The following is a 26,187-nucleotide window of genomic DNA, read 5'->3' on the forward strand; positions in this document are numbered from 1 at the left end:
ATTTGTATGCATTGAAACAGCATGTTTGAAGTGGGTATGCCTTCTTCTTAGTGGGCTCTATGGACCCAGAATGTGAAATGCTAATTAATTAGCATAATTTTCATCATGCAGAATTGTTTCTAGGGGATGAGTGGGAGGAGGAAGTGTTTCTGGGATCACAAGCTGCATTTATTTTCCTTTACTCTATTGTGCTGTATTGTTCTAGGGCACCCAGGGACCATTCTGTCTCACTGCCTTTTCCTTCCAGAACAAGGAGGTCTCAGGTCTTTCTTTATTGCTAGTCTTCCTCAGGCTCTGCTTGTAAGACTGTTTCTAAATAGGATAAGGAGAAAAGGGAGAATTGTTCAAGCTGGTAGATTGGAATCTAGCATTTCTAATAACATGTTTTTGGCATTTGATGTACTGAGAACTGAGTGGTTTTTTGTGAACACTTCCTGATTTAATCATGACAAATATAAATACAGGCAATTGTCTATTCTAGAGTTGCTTAACATTGAGAGGCTAATGAAAAGCTCAAATCAAATAACTTTTACTGCTGTATGTAACTGTAGGTTTTTAAGTGAACTTCTTCTCTGGGGAAAGTATTTTTGTGTATGTTTTATAGTTCTTGCTTGAATGAAGAAACCACTTTGCTAAAAAACTTTGAAACTTGGATTTTTAACTGAAACAGCCTAGATACTTAGCTAACTTACTGATAAAAGGATAAAATAGAAGGAAGCTAGATAAATTTGGAGGGGCATGCTATAAAATGTTATTAAGCTTTTTTTTAAAAATGAGACATACAGGCCAGGCACGGTGGCTCACGCCTGTAATCCCAGCACTTTGGGAGGCCGAGGCGGGTGGATCATAAGGTCAGCAGTTTGAGACCAGCCAGACCAACATGGTGAAACCTTGTCTCTACTAAAAATACAAAAAATTAGCTGGGCGTGGTGACGGGCGCCTGTAATCCCAGTGATTTGGGAGGCTGAGGCAGGAGAATCGCTTGAAACCGGAAGGCGGAGGTTGCAGTGAGCCGAGATTGCGCCACTGTACTCTAGCCTGGGCAATAAGAGCAAAACTCTGTCTCAAAAAAAAAAAGAGAGAGAGAGAGACATACAAAAAAGGAATTTACAAGGCTCATCAGCCTTCATTTTTATATTTACACCAGAAAGGAGAAAATGCCTGAGATATTTCCCAAAAGCATAGAAACATTCTTAGCTAGTCTAAAATATTAAGAGTCTGTGATGTAAGCAGAATTAAGGGCTTATCTGAAAGTCTAAATACTCTGGGTGCTCATGTCTATTCTGTCACTGACACTCAGCCTTTTATTATTTGCCTCCCTTTTGCTAAATGTTAAAATGAGTTCTCACAATAATTGAAAACCATTGCTTGATCAGGCTATTTGCTAAACCCAATACTAATACATAAATTACATTGTAATGTTTGGGAAGATGCAAAAAAGTTGATTTTGAACCTGCTGGTTTAGAATTTGATTTATCTTGTAGAGATAATCTAATCTGTAATAGAAACAAACAAAAACACTAGACCTGGGGACAGGAGATTTCAGTTTTAGTTTGTCAATACTTTTTTTTGAGATGGAGTCTCACTCTGTCGCCCGGGCTGAGTGCAGTGGCGTGATCTCTGCTCACTGCAACCTCTGCTTCCTGGTCTCAAGCAATTCTCCTGCCTCAGACTCCTGAGAAGCTAGGATTACAGGCACCTGCCACCATGCCCGGCTGATTTTTGTATTTTTAGTAGAGACAGGGTTTTGCCATGTTGGCGAGGCTGGTCTCGAACTCCTGACCTCAATTGATCCGCCCGCCTTGGCCTCCCAAAGTGCTGGGATTACAGGCATGAGCCACTGTGCCTGGCCTCGTTTGTCAATACTTTTAATTAGCTGAGTGATTTTGGGGCCAAGTATGTAAGCTTTCTGGAACATAATTTCCTTTTAGGTAAAATGAGAGATCTGAGGTGAACATTCTCTTATAGCTATACTATTCTGTGCATTAAATTAATAGTACAGGCCGGGTGCAGTGGCTCGGGCCTGTAATCCCAGCACTTTGGGAGGCTGAGGCAGGAGGATCACTTGAGCCCAGGAGTTCAACACTAGCCTGGGCAACATGGTGAAACCTCGTCTCTACAAAAAATACAAAAAGCTAGCCAAGTGTGGTGGCACATGCCTGTAGTCCTGGCTACTCAGGAGGCCGAGGTGGGAGGATCGCTTGAACCCAGGAGATTGAGGCTGCAGTGAGCAAGATCCTGCTACTACTACACTTCACCCTGGGTGACAGAGGGAGACCTGTCACACACATACACACACAAAAGTACAAAATTAGTAATTCATCTCAGAGGGACAACAGGGCATATTACAAGAATTACACTGTATATGTGAATGATGAATATATAAATGATCTGTAATTCAAGCCTGCCTTCCTGTAAATTATTTTGAGAACTATGAGGCTTACCTCTTTAGTACAATTAGGTACAGCTAAATAGTGGTTGGGGAAAAGGAGAATTTGGGAAACTTGGCTATAGGAAGACATAGATGTATTGAAAAGGCACTATGTTCACTGTGCTATTTTTTGTTTGAAATGAGTCAATGATGGTCCTGTATTACAAGCAGTACAAACATTTAAACTGGAGGCTTGTTTGTATAGTCAAGGGAAATCTAGGGATGGTGGATCTGTGATTAACTGTTTCAGCTCAGGCAGAAACAAAGAAAATGGAGGAGGGTAAAGGGTCCTATAGTTGGGGATGTGCGGTTAATGTATGGCTAGATATAGATAGATATCTAAATTCAGGTGAAACTCACTGTAATTTTTTACAGAAAAACTCTTTATGTAAATAATTGTTTATAAGATAAATCTTTAAGCTTAAAAAATGAGAGCTATCTAGAGACTAGGTAGACTTACTAAAAAAGATGTCTTGAAAATATAGGTGTTCAATAGCTATTTTATATCTTCCTTACCAATATAGTACTCTGCCCAGTATTTAGAAGATATATCTCTTCCCGAATTCAAAATAGTAAACAGAAGATACATGACTATAAAAGCTGAAACACAACTTGCAACTGAACTAAATTTCGAAAACTACTTCCCCTTCATTTTTAAAGAAAGCTGGCAAGACAATGTCTTCAACTAAATGAGTTGAAATAATTAGCACACCGTAAGGTTTTTTTCTAAAGTCTTATTGCTCCCAAGTCTATTTTCTAGTGACGTTTTGCAGGACCTGCAAGCTGATTAATCTTCCCTAAAATGGGGCTAAGAATCTGAATTCTTCTAGCCCTGACTCCTGGGGCTGACGTGAGTCCTGCTAAAGGGAAGATGAATAATTGAGCTTTTTCACAAATTTTCCAGTTTGAAGAAGAAATATACACAGAGTATGTGTGTTTTAAATCTAAACATGTGAAATATACGTTTTTGTGTGTGTTTTAGAAAGCTGGTGTTTTACGTCTGTTCTAAAAGTAGAAAAATGTGACAACACAATAGAACACTTGTCAGCATGCTTTCTGACATCTTATTTTTTTGTTGTTCGGTGCTACCCTCATAAATATTCTAGGGAATGTGTAATATAAGGGAGGTTTTGGGAAATCCCAGGTGTAGGTTTCAAGTGATTGACCCGCCTCCTACTGTTTTTGTCCTTAACCTGCTATGGATGATCATGATGCTTGACCAGCCTAGGCACTTTTCCTGCCATTGGGGTTCTCTGGCTGGTTTAGTGCAGGGTATACTAAGGATCTGGTTGGCACTGCTGTTTGAGAAGGCACGTGAGCTGTGCTGTCTGGTGACTACTGAGCACTTGAAATGTGACTAGTGCAACTGAGGAAGTGAATTTTTAATTTTATTTGTGATTAATTTAAATTCATATTCAAATAGGTGCATGGCACTAGTGGCTACTGTATTGGACAATGGAGATAGAGAACATTTCCATCATCACAGAAAGTTCTCTTGGACAGCACTGCTCTGGCAATCTCATTCCAAGACTCCCGTTGGCCTGGCACAAATCTCTGAACAAGTCAGCTGTTTCCCCAGCATTCCAATTTATCAGATGGAGGTGGAGTGCACATGCCCTGTGGTTGCCAAGAATATTAATATGTGAACAAAAACACAGTGCAGAGCTTTGTCTCCCAAGGAAAAAAAAAAACTTTTTAAAAATACCATAGAAAACAAATGATGATATTTCTTATAGTAATAACTATTAAAAGACATCTAGTAACTGCTAGCACAGTGGTTTGAGAGAACTTATGCTAATTCATCTTTGAAGGATCTATAATCCATGTCACTTTTTCTATTTAGGTACTTAAAGCTTTCACCAAAACACCCAGAATCAAATACTGCTGGAATGGACATCTTTGCCAAATTCTCTGCATATATCAAGAATTCAAGGCCAGAGGCTAATGAAGGTAAAAAACAAAAAATTGAATTAACATTGCAAAAAAAAACCCCAAACAACAACAAGCTGTTATTATGACAGTGATTATAAATGAGTACTTTAGAGTCCAGCCATTCCCATAAGTAATCAAAACTGTCTTTCAGAGTTGGTCAGAAATTGGATGATAAACTGGAATAAGTCCCTATGTTGCTTTTTTTCCATGTTTCTAGCTAGTAGCACAGTATATAGTAAGTGTGTGATAAAATGCTTCTTGAATGAAATTGATTTCATCTTATTTTCAGAAGTTACTGTGAAGGGAGCTAGGCAAAGAATTAGTGGTGCATCAGAAACAGTGGATTGTGTGGTTGTGGTGGTTTAGCATAGATTGGTCGAGCTTAATTTAAACTGTAACTAAATGTTTATTGTTGAGTGCCTGCAGCCTAAAGTCAGTCTGAGGTTTGTTTGGAGTTGCTTTAAGAGGGTAATTAGACATACTATCCTTCCAAATTTCTCTGCATCTTCAAACTGGAATTTCATTTTCAAGTCGTGTTTTCACGGTAAGAATTGTTTAGGTAGTACAGATGGAGTTTTCTTTTATTTATTAAAGGACACTATTTTTATTATTTTATTCACCAAATGAATGTATAGTGTAGGGAGGTATCTTTGGAAGAGGTTCCATTCAGTGAACCTTGTCTTAACTACAGCATTCAGTAATTTCCTTTTCTCTTCTCTTCGAGATGTTAAACTTAGTTCTTCTCTCTGGGGAAAACTGTGTAGCACACATTAGTGTTTATTTGAAAGTAACGCAATAACCAAAAATGCTAGCTCCTAAAAATATTTATCATAGTTCCAGATAGTTTCCAAGCTTGAGTGGGGTTCTTTTGAGAAGTTTATGTCAGCAAATGAACAAGAATACCAAAGGGGAAAATATCAGTGCTGGTTAAACAAGAATGAATATCTTTTAAAAAAGTGAAATACTTGCTGATTTCCTTATGTTATTTCAGTAGGCAAGTTCCTAAGTTATTCAGGCTATTTTTTATTACTAAATTTTAAAATTGCAACATTTTATAATAATAGTATTGGATTCCAATGTCTTTTGCTCTTGATTTTTGGAATAATACTTAACTGCATGAAATGTTTTTCTACAGTGAAGGGAAAAAAGGGTCTGGTCTGGCTTGTATCTGTTAATAATGTATTCCAGTAGCTGCCATGGTTTGGAAGCAATTTTCTTTAGTAATTGGCTTTTTTTTTTTTTTTTCCTGACTAATGTTTCTGTCTAAGCAATTTATACATTAAGTAAGTGGTTATGTTGGAGCCCCCTCCTTTCCACAGACAGTGTCTTTTCTGTTCTGCCCTTCCTTCATGCGAACTAACTATTCTTTTCATAAAACTACCCTTTTATACCTAGATGCCCCTGCCACATACTTCTTTGAACAATCTTAGTTACAGTTATGTTTTTATTTTTCCATGTGGTTTTTTTGGGAGTTGGAGGGTGGTTAAATTTCTTCTGACACTTGGTGGGGAGGAGAAAGGAATAAAATGTGTTTGCTTCCGCTTTGAGGGATGAGGATGGGGCGGGGTGAGGGCGGGACGTGAATAAAAAGCTTAGAAAGTGACTCATTTAAGTATAACTTTGTATTCTATTTTTTTCCCATCAATTTATTACTATCTTGAGTAGCCACCTACTCTTCCTGTCCTCAGAATGCTATAACCAATAAGAACAAACAACATAATATAATACATGGTACATAATCTAGAAGGCTTTATATTAAATTACCTACTGGTAAATAAAAGTTCCAGTTGCCAAGCAACTTCTCTCCACAGGGACCTGTTGAGGCCATAAGACTTCAGAAAACAATATTTCAAATCACTTTGGAGCTTAACGGGCCCTCCTTATGTATGTTTGCTGCAGGCCTCACATCCGTTTAGTGCAATCAAATGCCTTTAGTAATCCCAGGAAATTAGTGATTCACTTTTTTATTTCCCCCAACCCCCACCCAAATGCTGACAGTTTACACAGATGAATTTGTCATTTTACATGGTAAATCAGAGTAGACAAGTCTGATTAGTTTTACCACCTATTAAATATTTTCAAAATCCAATATGTTTGGACAATTTTAAGACCTTTTAGGACTTAATTCTAAGTAAGGGATTCAATGTCTGAATGCTACAGTTTTGGGCTAGTGAAACTGAAATAGAAGGGCTAGTGGTTAGGTTGGGGTACGAAGTAAACAAGTAAAATGTAAAGAATAAAGGGAGATACTGATGATAGATAGATAACACATATATAATTCTTTTTTTTTTTTTTGAGACGGAGTCTCGCTCTGTCACCAAGCTGGAGTGCAGTGGCGCAATCTCGGCTCACTGCAAGCTCCGCCTCCCGGGTTCACGCCATTCTTCTGCCTCAGCCTCTCTGAGTAGCTGGGACTACAGGCGCCCGCCACCACGCCCGGCTAATTTTTTTGTGTTTTTAGTAGAGACGGGGTTTCACCGTGGTCTCGATCTCCTGACCAATTCTTTTGGTAACACGTTCAAGTTGATTGGGAGTAAAAGTTTATGTAACCATTTAGGCATTCAAAGAGAAGCTCATGGGTAATTTTTTTTGTGGGGATGTATTAGGTATGACTGGTCCCCAGATCTCTTACGTTTTTTTAAGTTCTGTGATGGCATTAGTTGATGTAATTTGCTAAGGTGCCAACTGTGACTAGTCATTGATATTTATAATACTCAGAGACGTGAACTTAGCGTTGTTGAACGTACTCTGAGGCATATTTCATGATGTCCAAATTCCTATTTTTAGATGGAGGCAAGGAATCTAGAGGTTCTGATTAGTTCCTTTTTATTCAGGATCCTCTTCCTTCTCCTCTCCCCACTACTCCCGCCTTTCTCTCTGGAAAAGTGTTGGAAGTCAGAGGATGGTTGTGCATTATTGTAGCAGTAAGCCTGCATTGTATATTGAATTATCTTTAAATACTCATTACCTCTTTCTATTTTCCACTGATGTGTAACTTAGCCTTAAAACTTGTTTGTATAAGGTTACCCTTTATTAAGACTGCGGTAGGTAGCTTGAAAATATAGTTTTATCCATGTCGGTGCTTACAATTTTTAGTCTTTGTTGTAGTCATTGTAAATTATCTTGTTTTTCAATAACAGAAATGCTCTTATTACATTTAATGTTTTCTGCCTTGAATTTTACTCATTCAAATCATAAAATAACAGAGAATACATGATTGTTGAAAAAGTTATAGTATAGAAAGTATAGAAATAAATTTAATAAAACTTAATTGCCCCTCCTTAATCACATTACATGACCTCTTCAACAATTTAGTGTTCTTCTTTTTTTCTATGTAATTTTGCAGACATTTCTGTAAGTATGTATTATGTACATACGTTATGTGGTTATACTTTTCAGTTATACGGTAGAAATGCTTCTATATCAAAATATAGATCTACCTCAACTTTTAGAAATTCTGCTTTTCATTTAACCATTTCCATGTTGATAGACATCTAGATTGTCTCAAGTTTTGGTTTTTTTTTTTTACTATAATAAACAGTGCTGCTGGTGAATGTCCTTGAGCTAGATGCCAAATAGTTCAAGAAGTTTGTGCATTTTAAATTTTGCTCTATTTTGCTAAATTGTTCTCCAAAAGTCTATACCAGTTTATATTCCCACAAACATGAAAGTATTCATTTCCCTACACTTTGGACCCTGGTGTGTGTTAATCTTTGTAATTTTGCTGTGTTCTCTTAGACAAGAAAGGGTGTTTTGACTTTCATAATTAATTTTAAACTGATTTTGTTGCTCTGTTGCACTTAAAAATTTTTTGAGAGCTTTATGAAATAGCTTTTTAGGGATACCAGCATTACTACCTCAGGGGTGTTGGAGAATAATAGTGCTACTTACTAGCTATAAGACAGGGAGCTACTTTGTGATGGCTTGCTACTACCTTCTAGTGGTTAATTTTGACATTTTCTTTATATTTACATACTCCTTTGTGATGGTTAGTCTTGAAAATTGTATTGTGTTTATTGAATGGTGCTATTTAGTACTTTTTGATACCTCTGTGTTTGTTTTATTGGCCATATCTTACATTGATACATATAATTGTATCAAACGAATTCATCATTCTTTGTTTTCATTAATATACCCTTGTTATGACTTTCTTAACTATGAAAAATTACTAACACTCTAGTCAGGTATAGCAATTCGACTTCATCAAAAGTGCTTTGCTAAGTCCAAAATTATAGAAAAAACAGTCATTGTAATGTTATGCTAAACTCAATTTTCTTTTTTAAAAAAATTTATTTAAATGAGACAAAGTCTCGCCACATTGTCCAGGCTGGTCTTGACCTCCTGGACTCAAGCAGTCCACCCAGCTTGGCCTCCCAAAGTGCTGAGATTACAGGCGTGAGCCACTATGCCTTGCACTGAGGAATTCTGTATTATAAACCTTGTAAATTTAGGATATTTTATTTTTATATATATAATTCAGGAAAAACATTAATTTAGAGCAGGTCCAAGGTTAAACATTTGCTCAAAAACTTGTCAAAACACTCAAATAGCATTTGAGACAATAATTCAATGTTTGAATTCAGGCAACATTATCTTCCCCACAGACTGATTCTATTCATTGTAATCTGATCGATTCTATTCATTGTAATCTGATCAAAGAACAAGTCCTTGTACTCTAACATGTTCTTGTTCTGCATTCACTACTTTTATTTTTTTGGCTTTTTGTTTGTTTGTTTTGTTTAAGACAGAGTCTTGCTGTGTTACCCAGTCTGGAGTGCAGTGGCACGATCTCGGCTCACTGCAACCTCCACCTCCCAGGTTCAAGTGATTCTCCTGCCTCAGCCTCCCGAGTGGCTGGGACTACAGGCATGCACCACCATGCCTGGCTAAGTTTTGTATTTTTAGTAGATACGAGGGCTCATCGTGTTGGCCAGGCTGGTCTTGAACTGCTGACCTCAGGTGATCTACCTGCCTTGACTTCCCAAAGTACTGAGATTACAGGTGTGAACCACCACACCCAGCCATGCATTCACTGCCTTTAATAAGAAGCATATTAAATCTTGTTTTACAACCTTGAGATTCTGCTCTCTCCTTTTTCTCTTTTTTCCTCTTAAATATACCCATAAAAAGTGTTTCATCATTTCCTGGAATTCTTACTGACCTAGCTGTTTCTCACATTGTATTCTCTTGTTAATTTGTAAACTTTACATTTCAGCTAACTATATGCATTATTGCTGGCCTGAATGTAATTAATAAGAGTTTATGTTTATTGTTTTGTGTTTTTGATTTTTTATTTTTAAGTGGCTTGTTTCTATGTCACTTCTGTAGTTTCAGTTGAGCTCTGTTAATGTCTCAACTTTATTTTACTGGGTTCCAGTGCCCTCTGCTGGTTATGTTTCCTTTAAGAAATAAGCTAACTTGATCATGGCTATGGCTAGCATGATCCTTTAATAATAAAGTGGGTAGATCTTTGACCTTGTCACTTATCACTTAGGTAACACATTCTCATTTGTTTGATATTTACCTAAGTAAAAAATATTACCGGGTCAGGTGCGGTGGCTTACACCTGTAATCCCAGCACTTGGGGAGGCTGAGGAGGTGGATCGCTTGAAGCCAGGAGTTCGAGACCAGCCTGACCAACATGGCATAACCCCATAACCCCATCTCTACTAAAAATACAAAAACCAGCCAGGCATGATGGCTCACGCTTGTAATCCCAGCTACTCGGGAGGCTGAGGCGGGAGAGTCACTTGAAACCGGGAGGCAGAGGTTGCAGTGAGCTGAGATTGCACCACTGCACTCCAGCCTGGGCAATAGAGTGTGAGAATCTGTCTATAAATTAATTAATTAGTTTTAAAAATGTAGAATTAAATACATAACAATAGTAGCATATAGGACAGAAAGGAGGTTAATGGAGTTCTAAGGTCTTTGCATTATCCTGGAAGTGGCAACAGTTATAATTAAACTTTAATGAGTCAGGGAAACAAAGACTAGAAAAGGCTGTATATTAAGCTAATAGAGGTGGAAATAGAGGAATAATTTTTAAAAATGTAATCCATAGGAAGGTAGGAGAGAAGAAAAGAACACAGAACAGGTGGACAAAGAAGTATATGGCAAATTTAAACCAGAGTTTTTAGTAATGACATTGAATATACATTATTTAAATATTACAAATAAAAAACAAAGTTTACCAACTGGATTAAAAACAATGTTGCTTATGTGCAAGACTGTATCTCTCTCTCTCTCTGTATGAAACACACACATACATACAGGAAATGTGGATCCAGGAAAGCTAAAAATGAAATAATATAAATACTAACCTAAAGAAAGTTGACAAAGCCACACTGACATTGGATGAAGTAGACTTTAAGGAAAGAAGCATTATGAGATAATGAAACATGTTCCAGACTGATTTAAAAAGGTTAATCTACCAGGAAGATAAAATAATTCTAAACTTGTGTTACCAAATAACTAACCTGAAAATATAAGCGAAACTGACAGAACTAAGAGACAGACTAATCCACAGTCATAGTGGGGGATCTTAACTTACCCCCTTAGTAACTGTTAGAATCAACCACAAAAGGAAAAAAATGAGAAGATAAAATTGAACAATAAAGTGAACAAATTTAATCTCATATATGTATATACATATCTCACTGTACTTCAGAATATACTTTTGTTTTTCAAATGCACATGGAACAAAATTGATGGTAAAGCTGGGCCATAAAACAAAGCTAAAAATTTTTCCGAAAAAATGGAAAACGTGGACTGTTTCTCAATCAAAGAAAATATGATAGATATCGATAACAAAAGTACAGCTAGAACTGGGCACAGTGGCTCATGCCTGTAATCCAAGCACTTTGGGAGGCTGAGGTGGGCGGATCACTTGAGCTCAGGAGTTCGAGACCAACTTTGGCAACATAGCTAAACCCTCTGTCTACAAAAAATACAAAAATTTGACAGGTGCAGTGGCATGTGCCTGTAGTCCCAGCTACTCAGGAGGCTGAGGTGGGAGGATCGCTTGAGCCCAGGAGATCGAGGTTGCAATGAGCCGAGATCGTGCCATTGCTCCCCAGCCTGGGTGACAGGAGTGAAACCTTGTCTCAAAAATTAAAAAACAAAAGCTACAGCTAGAAAGTTTCTACATGTTTGAAAATTAACTAGTATATTTCTAAATAATCCACAGATTGAAAAAGAATAAAGTGATGAAAATACAAAATGTCTACGTTTGTGAGATATGGCTAAAACTGTGCTTAGAGGGAGTTTTATAGTTCCAAAAGCGTATATTAGAAAAGAAGAGAGCTAAATATTGGTGAAGTAAAAGTTAGAAATACTAAAGAGCAGAATATAAGGAAGTAGAAAACAAACATGACGTTGAACAAGGAAGCTAAAAGCTGGTTCTTTGCAAAGTCTAACAAATAAAAAAAATTGATAAATCCTTGACAAGAAAAATCAAGAAAAGTGAGAGAAGACAGCAAAAACCAATATTAGAAATAAAAAGGAGGATTGCTACAGAGCTTACATTAAAATGATTTTTGGAGGATATTATGAAAAAATTTATGCTTATAATTATGAAACTATTGGAGAAATTTACAGAAAGTACAGTGTAACAAAATTGACACAAGGAATTAAAAATGTGAATATTCTTATATCATTTAAATTTCGTATAATTAAAAAGAAAACTCCAGATCCAGATGGCTTCACTGTTGAACTCTTCCAAGCATTTGAGGAAGAAGTAAGGTCATACTTGCATATACCTTTCCAGGGAACAGAAAAGAGGGAATACTTTCTAACTTGCTTGTTGAGGGCAGGGAGCCTTGATACCAAAACCATACAGGAACATCAAAAGAAAGGACAATTTCAAGCCAGTCTTTCTTGAATATAGATGCAAAGGTCTGAAACAAAATATGCCAAATTCAGCAACATAACAAAAGGTAATACAACCAAGTTGGGTTTCTCAGAAATGGAAGATTGTTTAAAAATTCAAAAATCTGGCCAGTTGCAGTGACTCATGCCTGCAGTCCCAGCACTTTGGGAGGACAAGGCAGGCCGATCACCTGAGGTCGGGAGTTTGAGATTAGCCTGGCTAACATGGTGAAACCCCGTCTTCTCCGCAGACTCTTCCTCCTACCTATCCTTTAAATGATGTTCCTTAGGGCTTTCTCTAGGCCCTCTGCTTCTCCTTTACTCCATGGTTTGAGTGTTCATTTATGTTCTCATAACTTCTAAACACATTGCTCCAGCTCAGTTTGTGACACTTGAAACCGTATTTGTCTGTCTCTTGGACATCTCTACTCACATGTCTTACAGGCATCTCAAACCCAGCATATTAACTGAACTCATCTCCATAGCCCCTAAATCTGTTTCTCCTTGGGAAGGTAAATGGCTCAGTAAATGACACCAGCATTCACCCTGGGAGTCTTTAATTTGTTGACCAGCTTCTCTATACTACCCTCTGTCCCCAAGATCTAAACTCTCTGAGGATAGGAACCTATTATGTTTTATTCAACACTGAATTTAACAATCCTTAGAATAAGACTTGGCAGGTAGGAGGGGCTCAATTATATTTTGTCGAATGCATCTACCCCCCTTTCTCATATTCACTTTGGTTTCTGAACTCTGTTAGTTTTTATTTCCTAAAATCTATTCATTCCTTTTTATGCCTATAGCCCCTTGCCTAACTGAGACTACCATCTATTACGTGGACTACTATGAAGGGACCAAGTGTTGAGTGGGTGGCTGTAATTTGGAAGAAGAGGTTTGGGGTTAGGACATACATACATTGCTGGTAACATATCTAAGATGCAGCATGTAAGCCTTTACCTTTTTCCTTAAAGGACACAACTGAATTCAGACTTAAAACTACATGGTTTGCCACCTCATGATATTTAACTTTCTTTTACGGCCAGTTACCACAATCATCTGTGTAAGTTCATCTATTCTGAGAGTGAGGGGGAAGGTGGATTGGAAGTAAAGGATAAGAAAGGATAATAGAAGATCTGTTTGTTGTTATTCCATATTTTTAATGACATTCCCACCCCCTTTCTGCTGAGGGCCACTAACCTTGACTTTCCAGATATACAGTGGTGCTCTGTCCCACTTTAATGAATGCCATAAAAAACACGGAATAACAATAGACAAATCTTCTATTATCCTTTCTTCTGAATCATGACAATCAGAATCATGACAATCAGAGCATCTTAATCTATTTGGTTAAAGAGGCTCCCGTTCAGTATTGTAAATTGAACTCTTTAATCTGACTTTTGTGTTTTTTGTATAAGATAGTACTATTCTTGGCTTCCTGTGAATTATAAGATAGTTTTGAAAATCTCAGGTTTTCTGTTTGGATTGTTTGAATTGGTATTTCTTAACACATTTCTTGCTGATAAATCAAAATATTCCTGGGGGAGCAGAAATTAAAAATGAGGGCAAGAATCTGTCTCTAAGATTTTTTTAATCCCTAGATTTGAATTAGTATGGTTGCCTTTTCTCATCCATTTTTCCAGTTTAAACGTCAAATGTGTTGGACCATTTATGTTCATGTGTGGGACATTTAGTTGTTAGCAAGTTGTGGTTTTTTTTTGTTTTTTCTTTTTGAGGCGGAGTCTCGCTCTTTTGCCCAGGCTGGAGTGCAGTGGTGCTATCTCAGCTCACTGCAAGCTCCACCTCCCGGGTTCACGCCATTCTCCTGGCCCAGCCTCCTGAGTAGCTGGGACTACAGGCGCCCGCCACCACGCCTGGCTAATTTTTTGTATTTTTAGTAGAGATGGGGTTTCACCGTGTTAGCCAGGATGGTCTCGATCTCCTGACCTCGTGATCCGCCCGTCTCGGCCTCCCAAAGTGCTGGGATTACAGGCGTGAGCCACCGCGCCCGGCCAGTTGTTAGCAAGTTTTTACAAATACCACTGCCCGACATTATTATGCTTATTTATTCTTTTACCTGAACAAACTTGTTTCATCCCTTGCCCCACATAATTAAGCTCTAGGAGAGCAGGAGCCTTGTCTGTTTTGTTCTACAGGACCTTGTGTCAGAGTAAACATTTTTAAACAGTTATTGACTCAGAGTCATGCTTCTACTTGGGGACTTGAGTGGTTCTCCTTCTTACAGTATTCTCATCTTTTTTCCCCCCCCCCCCCCCCCCCCCCCCCAAGCACTGGAGAGGGGTCTCCTGAAAACTCTGCAGAAACTGGATGAATATCTGAATTCTCCTCTCCCTGATGAAATTGATGAGAATAGTATGGAGGACATAAAGTTTTCTACACGTAAATTTCTGGATGGCAATGAAATGACATTAGCTGATTGCAACCTGCTGCCCAAACTGCATATTGTCAAGGTAGGTCTGCAGGGGGGATGTCGCATTGCCATCACCTTGTATTGTATTTACTAAAGTGGCATTTCCTTTGTGCTCAAAACATTGCTGATCTTATATGACTAGTTGTTTAATTCAATGCAGTTTAGGCAATAGTTGAAGCACCCTAGAGTTAGTTAAATGGAAAATTATGTCTTAAAATTGAGGAATATAAGAAAGATGAATTTTTTTTCTCTGTGACTGCATAAAAATTCAAAGATACAATGCGTGACTTTGAATTGGAGTTTGCCACACTGACTTCTGTTGTCAAATTCTGTTCTGTGATCACACCTGGCTTTCTCTATTCAAGGCAAAAAGTATTGAGCATTTATAATATGAGACACTGGGCTGGGCACATTGTTAAATATAATAATAAGTGCTAGTTGTAAACAATAATAAAAACAGATCTAAAATAGTGTATGTGTGTTGAGAAGTATTTTCCAGTGATTATACTTGGCTATCTTTCTGGGTGTCCAAGGCAGTTATTTGCAGTCACTGTCACACTTCTAAATCCCTGGTGTAGCTTGCAGTCTTGGTCATTATTTAAAACTCTAGTTAGAATGATGGTGACGGACTTCTTTTCAAATAGAAGCAGTTCTCAAAGATTTAGAGCATTAATTATTTGCTCCAAAATCAGAGATAGGTCTGGTTTACAAGACATGGAAAATAAGTCTGTTAACTTTTGATCTCTTTGTATTTCAGGTGGTGGCCAAAAAATATCGCAACTTTGATATTCCAAAAGAAATGACTGGCATCTGGAGATACCTAACTAATGCATACAGTAGGGACGAGTTCACCAATACCTGTCCCAGTGATAAGGAGGTTGAAATAGCATATAGTGACGTAGCCAAAAGACTCACCAAGTAAAATCGCGTTTATAAAAGAGATGTCTTCATGTCTTCCCCTAAGAATATGCTTTTCCTAACAGGCTACTCCTTCCTATAGAGCAGAAATTGTATTTTGCACGAACATGCAGTTATTGAAGATTAGGATCAAGGATAGACAAGGTATAGTAGTTATCTTAAAATATACACTCCTAAGCAGTATTATTTTAAAATCCTTTTACCCTGGCTACCTCCCCTACCTGGGTTCCCCTCTCTTTAATTTGGAGACACTCCACCACAAACTTTTCACTTTAGAGGTAGCTTGCCATCTCTCAGGAGCCCTCACCATTGTGTCCATTCACTGTGTATAGATGGCAGAACTTTTGAGGTGCAATGTTTAATTGTTAAAAATAGTAGCCATGACTTTATCAGGCAGCCCCAAACTGGTGCATAATGCAGGTACAAGGAATATTTATGTATTTTTTGGAATTTTTAGTAATATTTAGTAAGAGTATATGAAAGGATTGCTACTGTATCAGAAATATTGTTTCAATTTAGTCTATCCTGGATATGTACTAACGAATATTACCACCAGAGAAGAGAGCTTTCTACAAACGTCACTACAGATTTTGCTATATTGCTTTGTAGATAGATTTTTACTTTTGCCTAAAAGCATTTATCCTTCATACCAGTTGTAACATCTGACACCATGTAGAAGCTAAAAGTTTAGAGGGAGTGAGGGTTTTCTCAAGACCTTCCTCAAGCATTTTATCTTTATAAGAGAAACTGATGGGCACCTGATACTCTGTCTAAATACGTTTGTTATATGTGTTTTGCCCTGTGCCATTCATTTAGAACTTTATTGCTTTCTTTATTTTAAAAAGCTTGTTTTTAGGTAATCATAGAGCTTGCTATTTGTACATCTTTTGAGCAACACTACATAACTGATTTTTAGTCGACTTAGCTATAGCAGTACAATGATTAGTAATGTAAAAATTAACACAGAAATTAACCTAAGAAATGAAGGGTGGGTTTGTCAAAATACCAAGTAAATTTTTGTTTCTAAAGTACATTTAATGTAGATGACCTAAAGAATGCATTATCCAGCCTATATAAAAAAAAAGGTAAAACACAGGTCACCAATTTTCTCATTTCACCCCATTTACCTTATATAGAGGATTGTTTATTCTTTTGGGACTAAGTTATAGTTATGGTGAGTGTGTATTTACTGTAGTTTTGCCTAATCTCACTCATTGCACTTCCTGGAGTTATATTTTCCAACAGCCATGTTGAGGAATAGCACTCTGCATGTTTTTGTTTTGTTTTTCGGGGTTTTTTTTAATTGAAGCCCTAAACCAGGAATTATTTGTGCTCTAACAAGGGAGGATGAACTTGCTGAAAATAAAACTTTGCTATGTATTTACTCTTTTTTAAAAGACAAAAACAAAACCAGACTTTCTACGTACTACTCCAAAGACTGTGATTGTGACTATAACACATTTTTGGTAATTTTTTTATACCTAATTTGTATAGGAAGTGCTATTTCTCATAGGCTGTTTCTTGAAATTTTGTTTATTGCTTTAAAATGGCAGTGTTTCTCCCACTTTGATATGCTAACATTTAGTAAGCACTGGCTTTATGAAAGCAGCTTTTTATAAGTGTACTGCATTTTTGGAACCTAATGTTAATTAGCTTAGTATGAAAGATAAGAAAATCTCCATGTTGTATCCATTTGGTTCAGGGAGATTCTTTGCCTTACCTTTCTTAGAACTCTTTATTGCTTATCAAAAGTTTGAGTACCCGCTTGGTTTTTTTTGGTAATTAAATATTGTATGATTTATCTGGTTCAAGGAAGATGCACTATTCAGTTATCTATTGAGAAATTATTTTGCAGTGGTTTTAGTGGGTGAAAGTGTCCCATCTGCACCAGTACACAGGCAGGCATTATCACTCTTCACCTACTTTTTAAATAGTGGCAACTTGGGATTCATTCTGGTGATTCTGAACCTTGCCTCATAGCTTAAAGTATAAAAAAGATTCAAGAGCAGTGAGGTTTGTTCTTTCCAGTGAATGGTGGACTGAGTGGTGCGGGGTGGAGGGCTAACAGAGGAAAGAGCTCCATTCTTCAGAATACAGTGATGAAAATTCATTTTGAAACTAAAATATTTTCATTTTGGATATTCTCCTGTTTTTATTAACCCAGTGATTACACTTGGCCATCCCTCTAAATGTTCGAGGAAGGCATGTCTATTGTGATTTTGATGAAGACAGAATTACTTTTCTCTGTAGAAAGACAGATACCACTTTATCAGGGAAGTTAGTCAAATGAAATGGAAATTGGTAAATGGACAAAAGCTAGCTAGTAAAAAGGACGATCCAGCAACATGCTTTAACCCCATTGTATGTTTGTGGAAAGAGCATAGTTTAACATCTTGAGAAATTTGGGACATAAAAGTTTTCTTTTTTTTTTTCTCTTTTTTTTTTTTTTTTCTTTTTTTAGACAAACAGCTTTATTTGAAAGACGGGGGACAGCTAAGTTCCCCCGACCCCGCGGTCCTGGCGACGTCGGTCTCAGGCGTGGGAGGACCAGTGTCCTGCGGAGAAAAAACAGGGTTAGGAGTATGCAGTCATGGGGTCAGGAGTCAGGGGCCAGACTTCGCGAGCGGCCGCACCCAGTGGGGAGGCCGCGGCGCCTGTCGGGGCCTGGGTTTCACCGCCACACATGGGGCAGCGCGCGGTGAGCTGAGGCCCCCGGAGGCTCTGGGCGCCGAATCTCACCCGCAGCCACGGCCAAAGCCGGGGGTGATTTTCAACCAACGCCGGAAAAGTTTTCATGGTAGACAGTTGATGCAGTATATGAATTGACATAATGGAAATAATCTGATTTTATTTTTACAACTAACGAATCCATTCCCCTTCATTTAAACACCTTTTGTGTTTTACTGAGGAGGTTTTAGTGAGGAGATTGGAGTCTGAATGGACCTGTTTTCCAAGAGATTCTGAGAAATTTTTGTATTCAACAGTTGGAAAGCTCTCTATTCTAGTTGATAAAACTTCCCTTTTTTGATGTAGATGCAGATTATTCTATACAGTTCTGTTGTCTTTTACTAGGACTGTTAACTTTTGTGATAAAATTCAAATAAGATTTTATTTCTTGGTAATTTTGGCTTTCGCAGTTTATCTTTAAATCCTTGAGCAATCTGTATACAATTAAGAGATTTCTGACATTTATTCTTACACTAAGTGGATCAACTCTAGGATTTAGGCATGTTAACTTTACTTCTGTTGTGTTTTGAATCTCTCCAGAGTTGCATGTAGATAGCATTTATTTCTGTGCACTTAAATCCATTTAGAAAATAACTACAAAGTAAAAATGTAGAGGAAATAGAAATGTATTTTTTCATGAACATTTTGATACAAATTTCATCATTTAATGATTCACCAATTTCTTGCATTAATTTGAATTTAAGCATTTAATTCAAAGAGAGGGGAGCATTCGTTATTGATATATGTGGGCTTTTAAAAACTCCATCCTTTATAAATAGTCAAAGTTTGGGCCACACAAAGTATATTTTTATCATGGAAAAATTTCAACTCCTCAAGCCGTAATGTTGAACAGAATTGGAGTATTTTCTTTATAATTTCTTGAACAGGCAAATGAAAGCTTATTATAGAATATGCATGTATTTTCTTTTCTCTTTGGAACATCAACACCAGTATATTGCTGGCAGCTATTGTATTAAAAAATAAAGTATATTTTCACTATCATAAGGGATTCTTTTTTCCCCCCTCATGAAAATAAACAACAATTTGAGGTAAAAGTGTTTTGAGACTAGCATTTTTTTTCTGTAGGTGATTCAGCACATTTAATAGGTTAAAGGAGAAAAACCTTAGGATCATTTCAATAGGTACGGAAAATAACGTGATTAAAATATTCATGTTACTCATAGCAAAATAGGTAACTTTTTTTTTTTTAACCTGATAAAGACTTTTATTGAGAACCTATAGCAAATGAAACAGAAGTGATCCAGTTAAAAGTCAAGAATAAGAGAAGGTTGTCCTCTATCACAGCTACTATCCAGCTACCTTAACAGCTACTTTATTTAGAGATATCCTAGCCAATGCAGTAACATCAGTGAAAGGAATAAGGAATGGAAAAGAAGCAACAAAATGACTGCCCTTTGCAGGTAATGATGATGTTAATGGTGTCTATGTGTATAAAATCCAAAATAACTTACAAATACTAAAAATAATTCAGCTGGATTTCTAGTTGCAAGATCGAGTGACAAAATTTAATATAACTACTATATACAAATAGTAAGCACATTGAAAGCCAATAGAGAAATTGGTAACATTGTTTTTTTTCTGGAGGAGAATTGGGTGCCTGAGGTAAAGGGGTGGGAAATTATCGATGTATACTTTTAAGTTTTCCGAAATTGGTAAATATATTACCTATTCTAATAAAAAGTGCTTTAAAAAAAAGAATAAAGAGATCTCTAAGTGATTGAGGATCAAATCAAACAATGTGCAATTGCTAGCCAAGCATGGTGGCTCATACCTGTAATCCCAGCACTTAGGGAGGCCAAGGTGGGAGGATTACATGAGGCCAGGAGTTCAAAACCAGTCTGGGCAATACAGCAAGACCCTGTCTCTACAGAGGGAAAAAAAAAAAAAAAGCCAACTGTGGTAGCATGAGTCTGTAGTCCTAGCTACTCAGGAGGTGGGGAAGGAGGATCTCTTGAGCCCGGGAGTTTGAGGATGTAGTGAACTATGGTTGTGCCACTGTACTCCAGCCTGGGTGACAGAGCAAGACCCTGTATCTTTTTTTTTTTTTTTAAGTGCAATTTCTTTGTGGAGAAAAGTACAAGACATTATTGAAAGGCCTACTAGAAATTTGTTGAGTGGATAAGCATACCATATTCATGGATGGAGAGCTCAAAAGCATGAAAATTTAAATTCTGACTACTTATAAATATATTTGCCAACAATATCCTAACAGGTGTTTTTGGAAACTAGATAAATGGATTCAAAAATTCATGTGGAAGAGTTATGCCCCCAAATAGCCAACATATATTTGAAGATGGGGAAAGAGAACTTGTCTGACAAGATATCAAGACTTAATAAAAACTTACAGTAATTGATGGGTAGGATATAGGTCACAGCAACACAATACTACTGCTGCAGCAACCATAAAAAACTATTAAAACACCAAAACAGGCCAGGTGTGGTGGCTCAAATCCCAGCACTTTGGGAGGCCAAGGCAGGCGGAGTCACCTGAGGTCAGGAGTTTGAGAGCAGCCTGGTCAACATGATGAAACCCTGACTCTACTAAAAATACAAAAAATATATAACAATAGTTGATGGAAGGAAGGTAAGTGGAGTTAAGTACTTGTAAGATTCTTACATTATTTGGGAAGTGGTGAAAGTACCAATTTAACAAAATGATAATAAATCATGGATAAATATCACAGTTTCTAGGGTAACTACTAAAAGAACTACAAGAATAAATAACTTAAAAATCTAAGACTCAAGGAGGAAATGGAAGTTTTAAAAAATGCAAAAGAAAGGACAGGAGGATCAAATGAACAAAAGATAGGAGAAATTGGAAAAATAGCGAAAGGTTAACTGTAAATCCAATACTGTTAGTAAATTTATGAAATGTAAATGGGCTGAACAATGTTAAGTGTCAAACTGGATAAAAAATCAAAACCCAATATATGCTATTTACAAGAGACAAATATATGGGCCCAGAAGGGTGAAATTAAAGAATGGAATAGTTAATTCATTGACACAGTAAATAAAAAGAAAGAAGATGTGACTATCATACAAAGTAGGTTTTGAGGCAACAAATGTTACTGGAGATGAAAAAGGATGTGTTACAATATAGGACGTTGATAATCATGAACAGTTTATTCACTATGAAAATGTAACAGTCCTAAATTTCTGTGTATCTAATAACACCTTTAAATAAAATAAAAATCGACTAAGCTAAAAGGAGAGAAATGTCTGCAATTGTGAGGACAAATTCATCCTCATAATTGGAGATTCTTAACATAGCTCTCAGTAACTGATAGAACAAGGAGGAAAACACGTGCGTGTGCACATACGTACACACATAGGAATAGCAGAAGAGAGAATAACACAACCACGTGACCTAATGGATGCATATGGAATGCTATATCCAACTGCAGAATGTACATTCTTTTCAGGTATATGTGGAACTTTTAGTGAAACAGACCTTATGCCGACCCATAAAACAAGCCTCAATAAATTTCAAAGGAACGAAAAACAAAATACGTTTTCTGACCACAGTGGAATTAAACTAGAAATAAATAGTTGAAAGATACCAAGACAATCCCCAGAATAAGGAACTACTTACAGTAGCCTACAACCCATGCTGAATATTTTTTTTTTTCTTGACAGAGTCTCACTCTACTGCCCAGGCTGGAGTGCAATGGCATGATCTTGGCTCACTGCAGCCTCTGCCTCCCAGGTCCAAGTGATTTTCCTGCCTCAGCCTCCCTAAGTAGCTGGGATTACAGGCGCCCGTCACCACGCCCTGCTAATTTTTGTATTTTTACAAATACAAAATTGTAACCTGTTGGCCAGGTTGGTCTCGAACTCCTAACCTCAAGTGATCCACCTGCCTTGGCCTCCGACAGTGCTGGGATTACAGGCGTGAGCCACCACATCCTGCCTGAAAATCTAAATTTTTAAATTTAACACACGTGTTTATTATATACCAGGAACTATTCTAAACACTTTACATATATTAGTCTCTTTAACAATCCTATGAGATAGAGACTATTATTCTCATTTTATGGATGAGGAAACTGAGGCATGTGGAGGTTAAGAAACTTGCTCAAGGCCTGGGAAACAAAGCAGGACCCCGTCTCTACAAAAAAAAAAAAAAAAAAAAAAAATTAAAATTAGCAGAGTATGGTGGTGAGAGTCTCTAGTCCTAGCTACATGGGAGGCTGGGGCAGGAGGATCGTTTGAGCCCAGGAGTTCGAGGTTGCAGTGAACTATGATCGTGTCATTGCACTCCACTCCAGCCTGGGCAACAGAGCAAGATCTTGTCTCTAAATAAGAAAAGAAACTTGCTCAAAATCCCACAGCTAGTAAATGACAGTCAAAGTTAGGCAGTATAGCAATATGCAGATAGTGCTCAGCGATCTTTAAAAGTGTGTCTGTTTTCCTCCTTAAAAGAGGTAGTTGGTTGCCAGGTAAGCAGAGGTCCAGCTGGAACATATAGATTCTTAAAAAAAAAAAAAAAAAAAAAAAAAAAAAAAAAATAGGGACAGGATTCTGGCTCTGTTGCCCAGGCTGGTGTCAAGCCCCTGGCCTCAAGCAATCCTCTTGTCACAGCCTCCGGAAGTGTTGGGATTTCAGGCGTGAGCCACCGCGCCCGGCCAAGAGCACATTTGGCTGGTTTGTCCTGAGGGGCAGATCTCTCGCACCAAGCAGGAGGTAGAGGTCCCGGGCCCAGAGGGGCCCTGCATCCCCCACCTCCTGCTGCGAGAGGCATCAGCCGGCCTTGTCCCTCACCACTCGGGTGCGGTTCCGAAGTGGCCAGCAGGGGCCGCGGTTCCCCTCCTTTCGGCGCCATTTCTGCAAGCAGGGCTGGGACAACTGCAGGACCTCGTCAGTTTGGGGAGCTGCCAGACCCGATCAGTAGCGTTGTCGGCTTCCTTCCTCTTTATCAGATCTGTTGGGGCTGCTGCGCGCTGCGAAGGCGCCTCCGGCCTCCTTCCCTCCTTCCTGTGTCGAACGGACGCTCCCCGGCGCCGCTGCGAACCCACACCTCCGCGCACCGACACCTCCGCGCCTCCCCCGGCTGGGCAGGGCAGGGACCCGCTCACACCCTAGTGGGGTGGGGTGGGAAGTGCCAGCGGTCTGGGTGTGACGGAGCCAGCGAATGTCCACGCGAGGTCAGGTCGCACGTGGGCCTCGATGTTGGCACTTCTGCACGTCCCTGGTTCTCGGCCGGCCACTGGCAGCTAGAGGAAGCGCTTCGCCCGCGGAACCACAGGGCTGGGCGGCGGTTGAGTCGCGGCAGGGCGAGGGCTTCGCTGCGGTTGGCCCCGAGCGGCGTCCCTCCCCCGGGGGCCCCCGATCACTGCCTGGGGACTCGAGAGCGCCCCCGCCGCTGCGCCAGGCGCCAGTTCCCCGCTTCTGAGAGCGTGCGCGGGAGCCCGAGCGAGCCCTCCTGGACGCCCGGCACAGGCCGGAGCGCCGACCGCGGGAGGGACTGCCTGGGCACCAGAAAAAGAGGCCACGGTTCCAGGCGGGGCGGTCCCGGCTCTGCTGACTCGGAAGGGCCTCACTTCCCTGCCAGAAGAAGCGGCACCCATCCATGGGGAGGGACGGCCTCGGGACATCCTTTGGGGAAGCCAGTGACACATTTCTGATCCAATTTTTTATAAAATAAGAAGTAGATAAACCTCAGTTTCTTCCTGTGTTTCCTTTCTCTAATTTCCTCAGTCAGATAATAATTTTCATTAAACTCGATGTACCAGTTATTGTGCTAAAGTTTTTAAAATGTTTCAAGTCTTTTCATATTCTCAACAGTCTATTAGAGAAGGGACTATTCTTGTCCCCATTGTTTTATATAAAGAAACTTAAACCCAGAGAGGTTAAATAATTTGCCCAAGATCACACCAGGAACCGATAGAGGTCATCTGGCTCCAGAGCTTAACTTCGCACTGGGTTGGTTGCTGTCACCTCCCCTGTGCAGGGTTTAAGGAGACTCGAGGAGGCTGGTTTCTTTTTTCCTTTTCTCCTCTTCTCCTCTTCTCTCTTCTCTTCTCTTCTCTCTTCTCTCTTCTCTTCTCCCCTCTTCCCCCCTCTTCTCCCCCCCTTCCCTCCTTTCTCTCTCTCTCTTTCTTTTCTCTTTTATTTTTTATTTTCTTTTCACAGGCTTTCACTCCCATCGCCCAGACTGGACTGCAGTGGTGCAATCTTGGCTCACTGTGTCCTTCAGGGAAGCTGATTTCTTAGCCCAGCTGTGGAACCGCCCAGAGCTCCCTAGCTACCCAGGTGTACTCCTCCTTCTTCTCCTCCTCCTCCTCTTCTCCGCCTCCTCCTCCTCCTTCTCTCTTTTTAATTTTTTTAGAAACAGTGTCAAGCAATCCTCCTGCCTCAGCCTCCTGAGTAGCTGGCACTACAGGCACGTGCCACCCCAAGTGGCCTTTTCCAGCAGGAAGTTTAGGAGCCTAATGAGCACAATGCAAGCAGAACCAAATGGTTCCAATACCACGCACCAAGTGCATTGGCACCACATTTCTGGGTAAAAGGGTCCTGCTTGGCAGGGGGACTTTGAGGGGTCAGGGAGGGCAAAAGGGGCCTCTCTCCCTCCTTGGCTCAGAGATGTTCATGCAACTCCCTGCCGTCTGCAGAGGTCACTGTAAGCCAGCAGACTCATTCTCACGTGGCTGAATGCAGGTTTCCCAATCAAGGAAGGGGCAAGAGGAGAAAAGCCCAGGGCCCTCTCCATTCCCTTCCTTCATAGACATGCTTTTAAAAAATGATTTAAAGGCTGGGCACGGAGGCTCATGCCTGTAGTCTCAGCTGCTTGGGAGGCTGAAGTGGGAGGATCGCTTGAGCTCAAGAGGTCAAGGCTGGAGTGAACTAGGTTCACTGTGCTTCAGCCTGGACCACAGAGTGAGACTCTTGTCTCCAAAAAAAAAAAAAAAGAAAAAAGAAAGAAAGAAAAAAGATTTAATCTCATCTCTTAAATAATTTACTGCGGAATTGCTGCTAATCTTTACAGATCTTCCAAGAATTCTATGGTTTATGCCAGCATCATGAGTTTGCCCCTTACTATTTATTTATTTTTGGTCAGAAAATGTAAATAAATGTAAAAAATGTACATAAAGTGAAGCCCAAATCACTGGTGCACAGTATCGATTTGATTATCAATAGAGATTTTTTGTTGTTCAATCTGCGGTGTTCTAAAGTTACCTTACTTGAAATTCTAAGCCAGCTTGCATTATCAGATTTTTTTAGAAACCTTGATGACATCAAGCTGGAAATATTCCAGGACCCTCGTCTCATTGAAGAAAGAGCTAAGGATGAGTGACTCACCCAAGGCTCTGTTGGTTGCAGAATGGGGGCTCCTTGGACCAGACAGTGTGTTTAGCATAAACATATGATGGCAACTAGGCTGGGACAGAATTGCTACTAGAATGACATCTTTATCCCCTCTTGTTGGCTTTCAGGGAGTTCCCTGACTTCCTAAGGAATGAGCTTAACAAATAATCCTTGGCAACCAGAATGTTGATCTCATGTTTAAAAATATATTTATCTAATGTTAAAACACACACACTTAACTATATGGCATGCTCTATTCATTAAAAAATAATACTATTGAATGCCTCCCGGGTGCAAGGCCTTGGCTGGATGTGAATTAATGAAGACATGTGATTTCTGCCTTTAAGAGGCTTCCAGGATCACAAGGGAGAAAAGACATGAACACAAATAACTGGGCCATAAAAGCAGAAGGTGAGAAACGATTCTCAAGAGACTAAAAGTACTATTTATTCATCCATTCACAAAAATTTATTGAACCTACTTTATGAAGATTCATGAAGGGAACTTTTCACTAGGAAAATCAAAAGGATATCAGGGAGGATTTTTTTTTTTTTTGTAC

General features: G+C 39.0%; 1 protein-coding gene and 1 non-coding gene across 2 annotated transcripts in view; one reads left to right on the plus strand and one right to left on the minus strand.

Moving 5' to 3' along the window:
* Window positions 1–19,307, plus strand: part of CLIC4 (chloride intracellular channel 4) — a 94,484-nt gene extending 75,177 nt beyond the window's left edge. The window contains exons 4-6 of the mRNA XM_032759356.2: window positions 4,275–4,381; window positions 14,516–14,697; window positions 15,415–19,307. Of these exons, the coding sequence (XP_032615247.1) occupies window positions 4,275–4,381; window positions 14,516–14,697; window positions 15,415–15,579 (454 nt within the window). The 3' untranslated portion in view covers window positions 15,580–19,307. The remainder of the gene's footprint in view (window positions 1–4,274; window positions 4,382–14,515; window positions 14,698–15,414) is intronic.
* LOC116814045 (small nucleolar RNA ACA64) lies at window positions 18,228–18,354 on the minus strand. The gene has a single exon (XR_004371143.1). It is a non-coding gene; the product is annotated as a small nucleolar RNA ACA64 (small nucleolar RNA).
* Window positions 19,308–26,187: the final 6,880 nt, after the last annotated feature.

The sequence above is a fragment of the Hylobates moloch genome, unplaced genomic scaffold, assembly GCF_009828535.3.
Source record: "Hylobates moloch isolate HMO894 unplaced genomic scaffold, HMol_V3 SCAFFOLD_9, whole genome shotgun sequence".
Classification (NCBI taxonomy): domain Eukaryota; kingdom Metazoa; phylum Chordata; class Mammalia; order Primates; family Hylobatidae; genus Hylobates; species Hylobates moloch.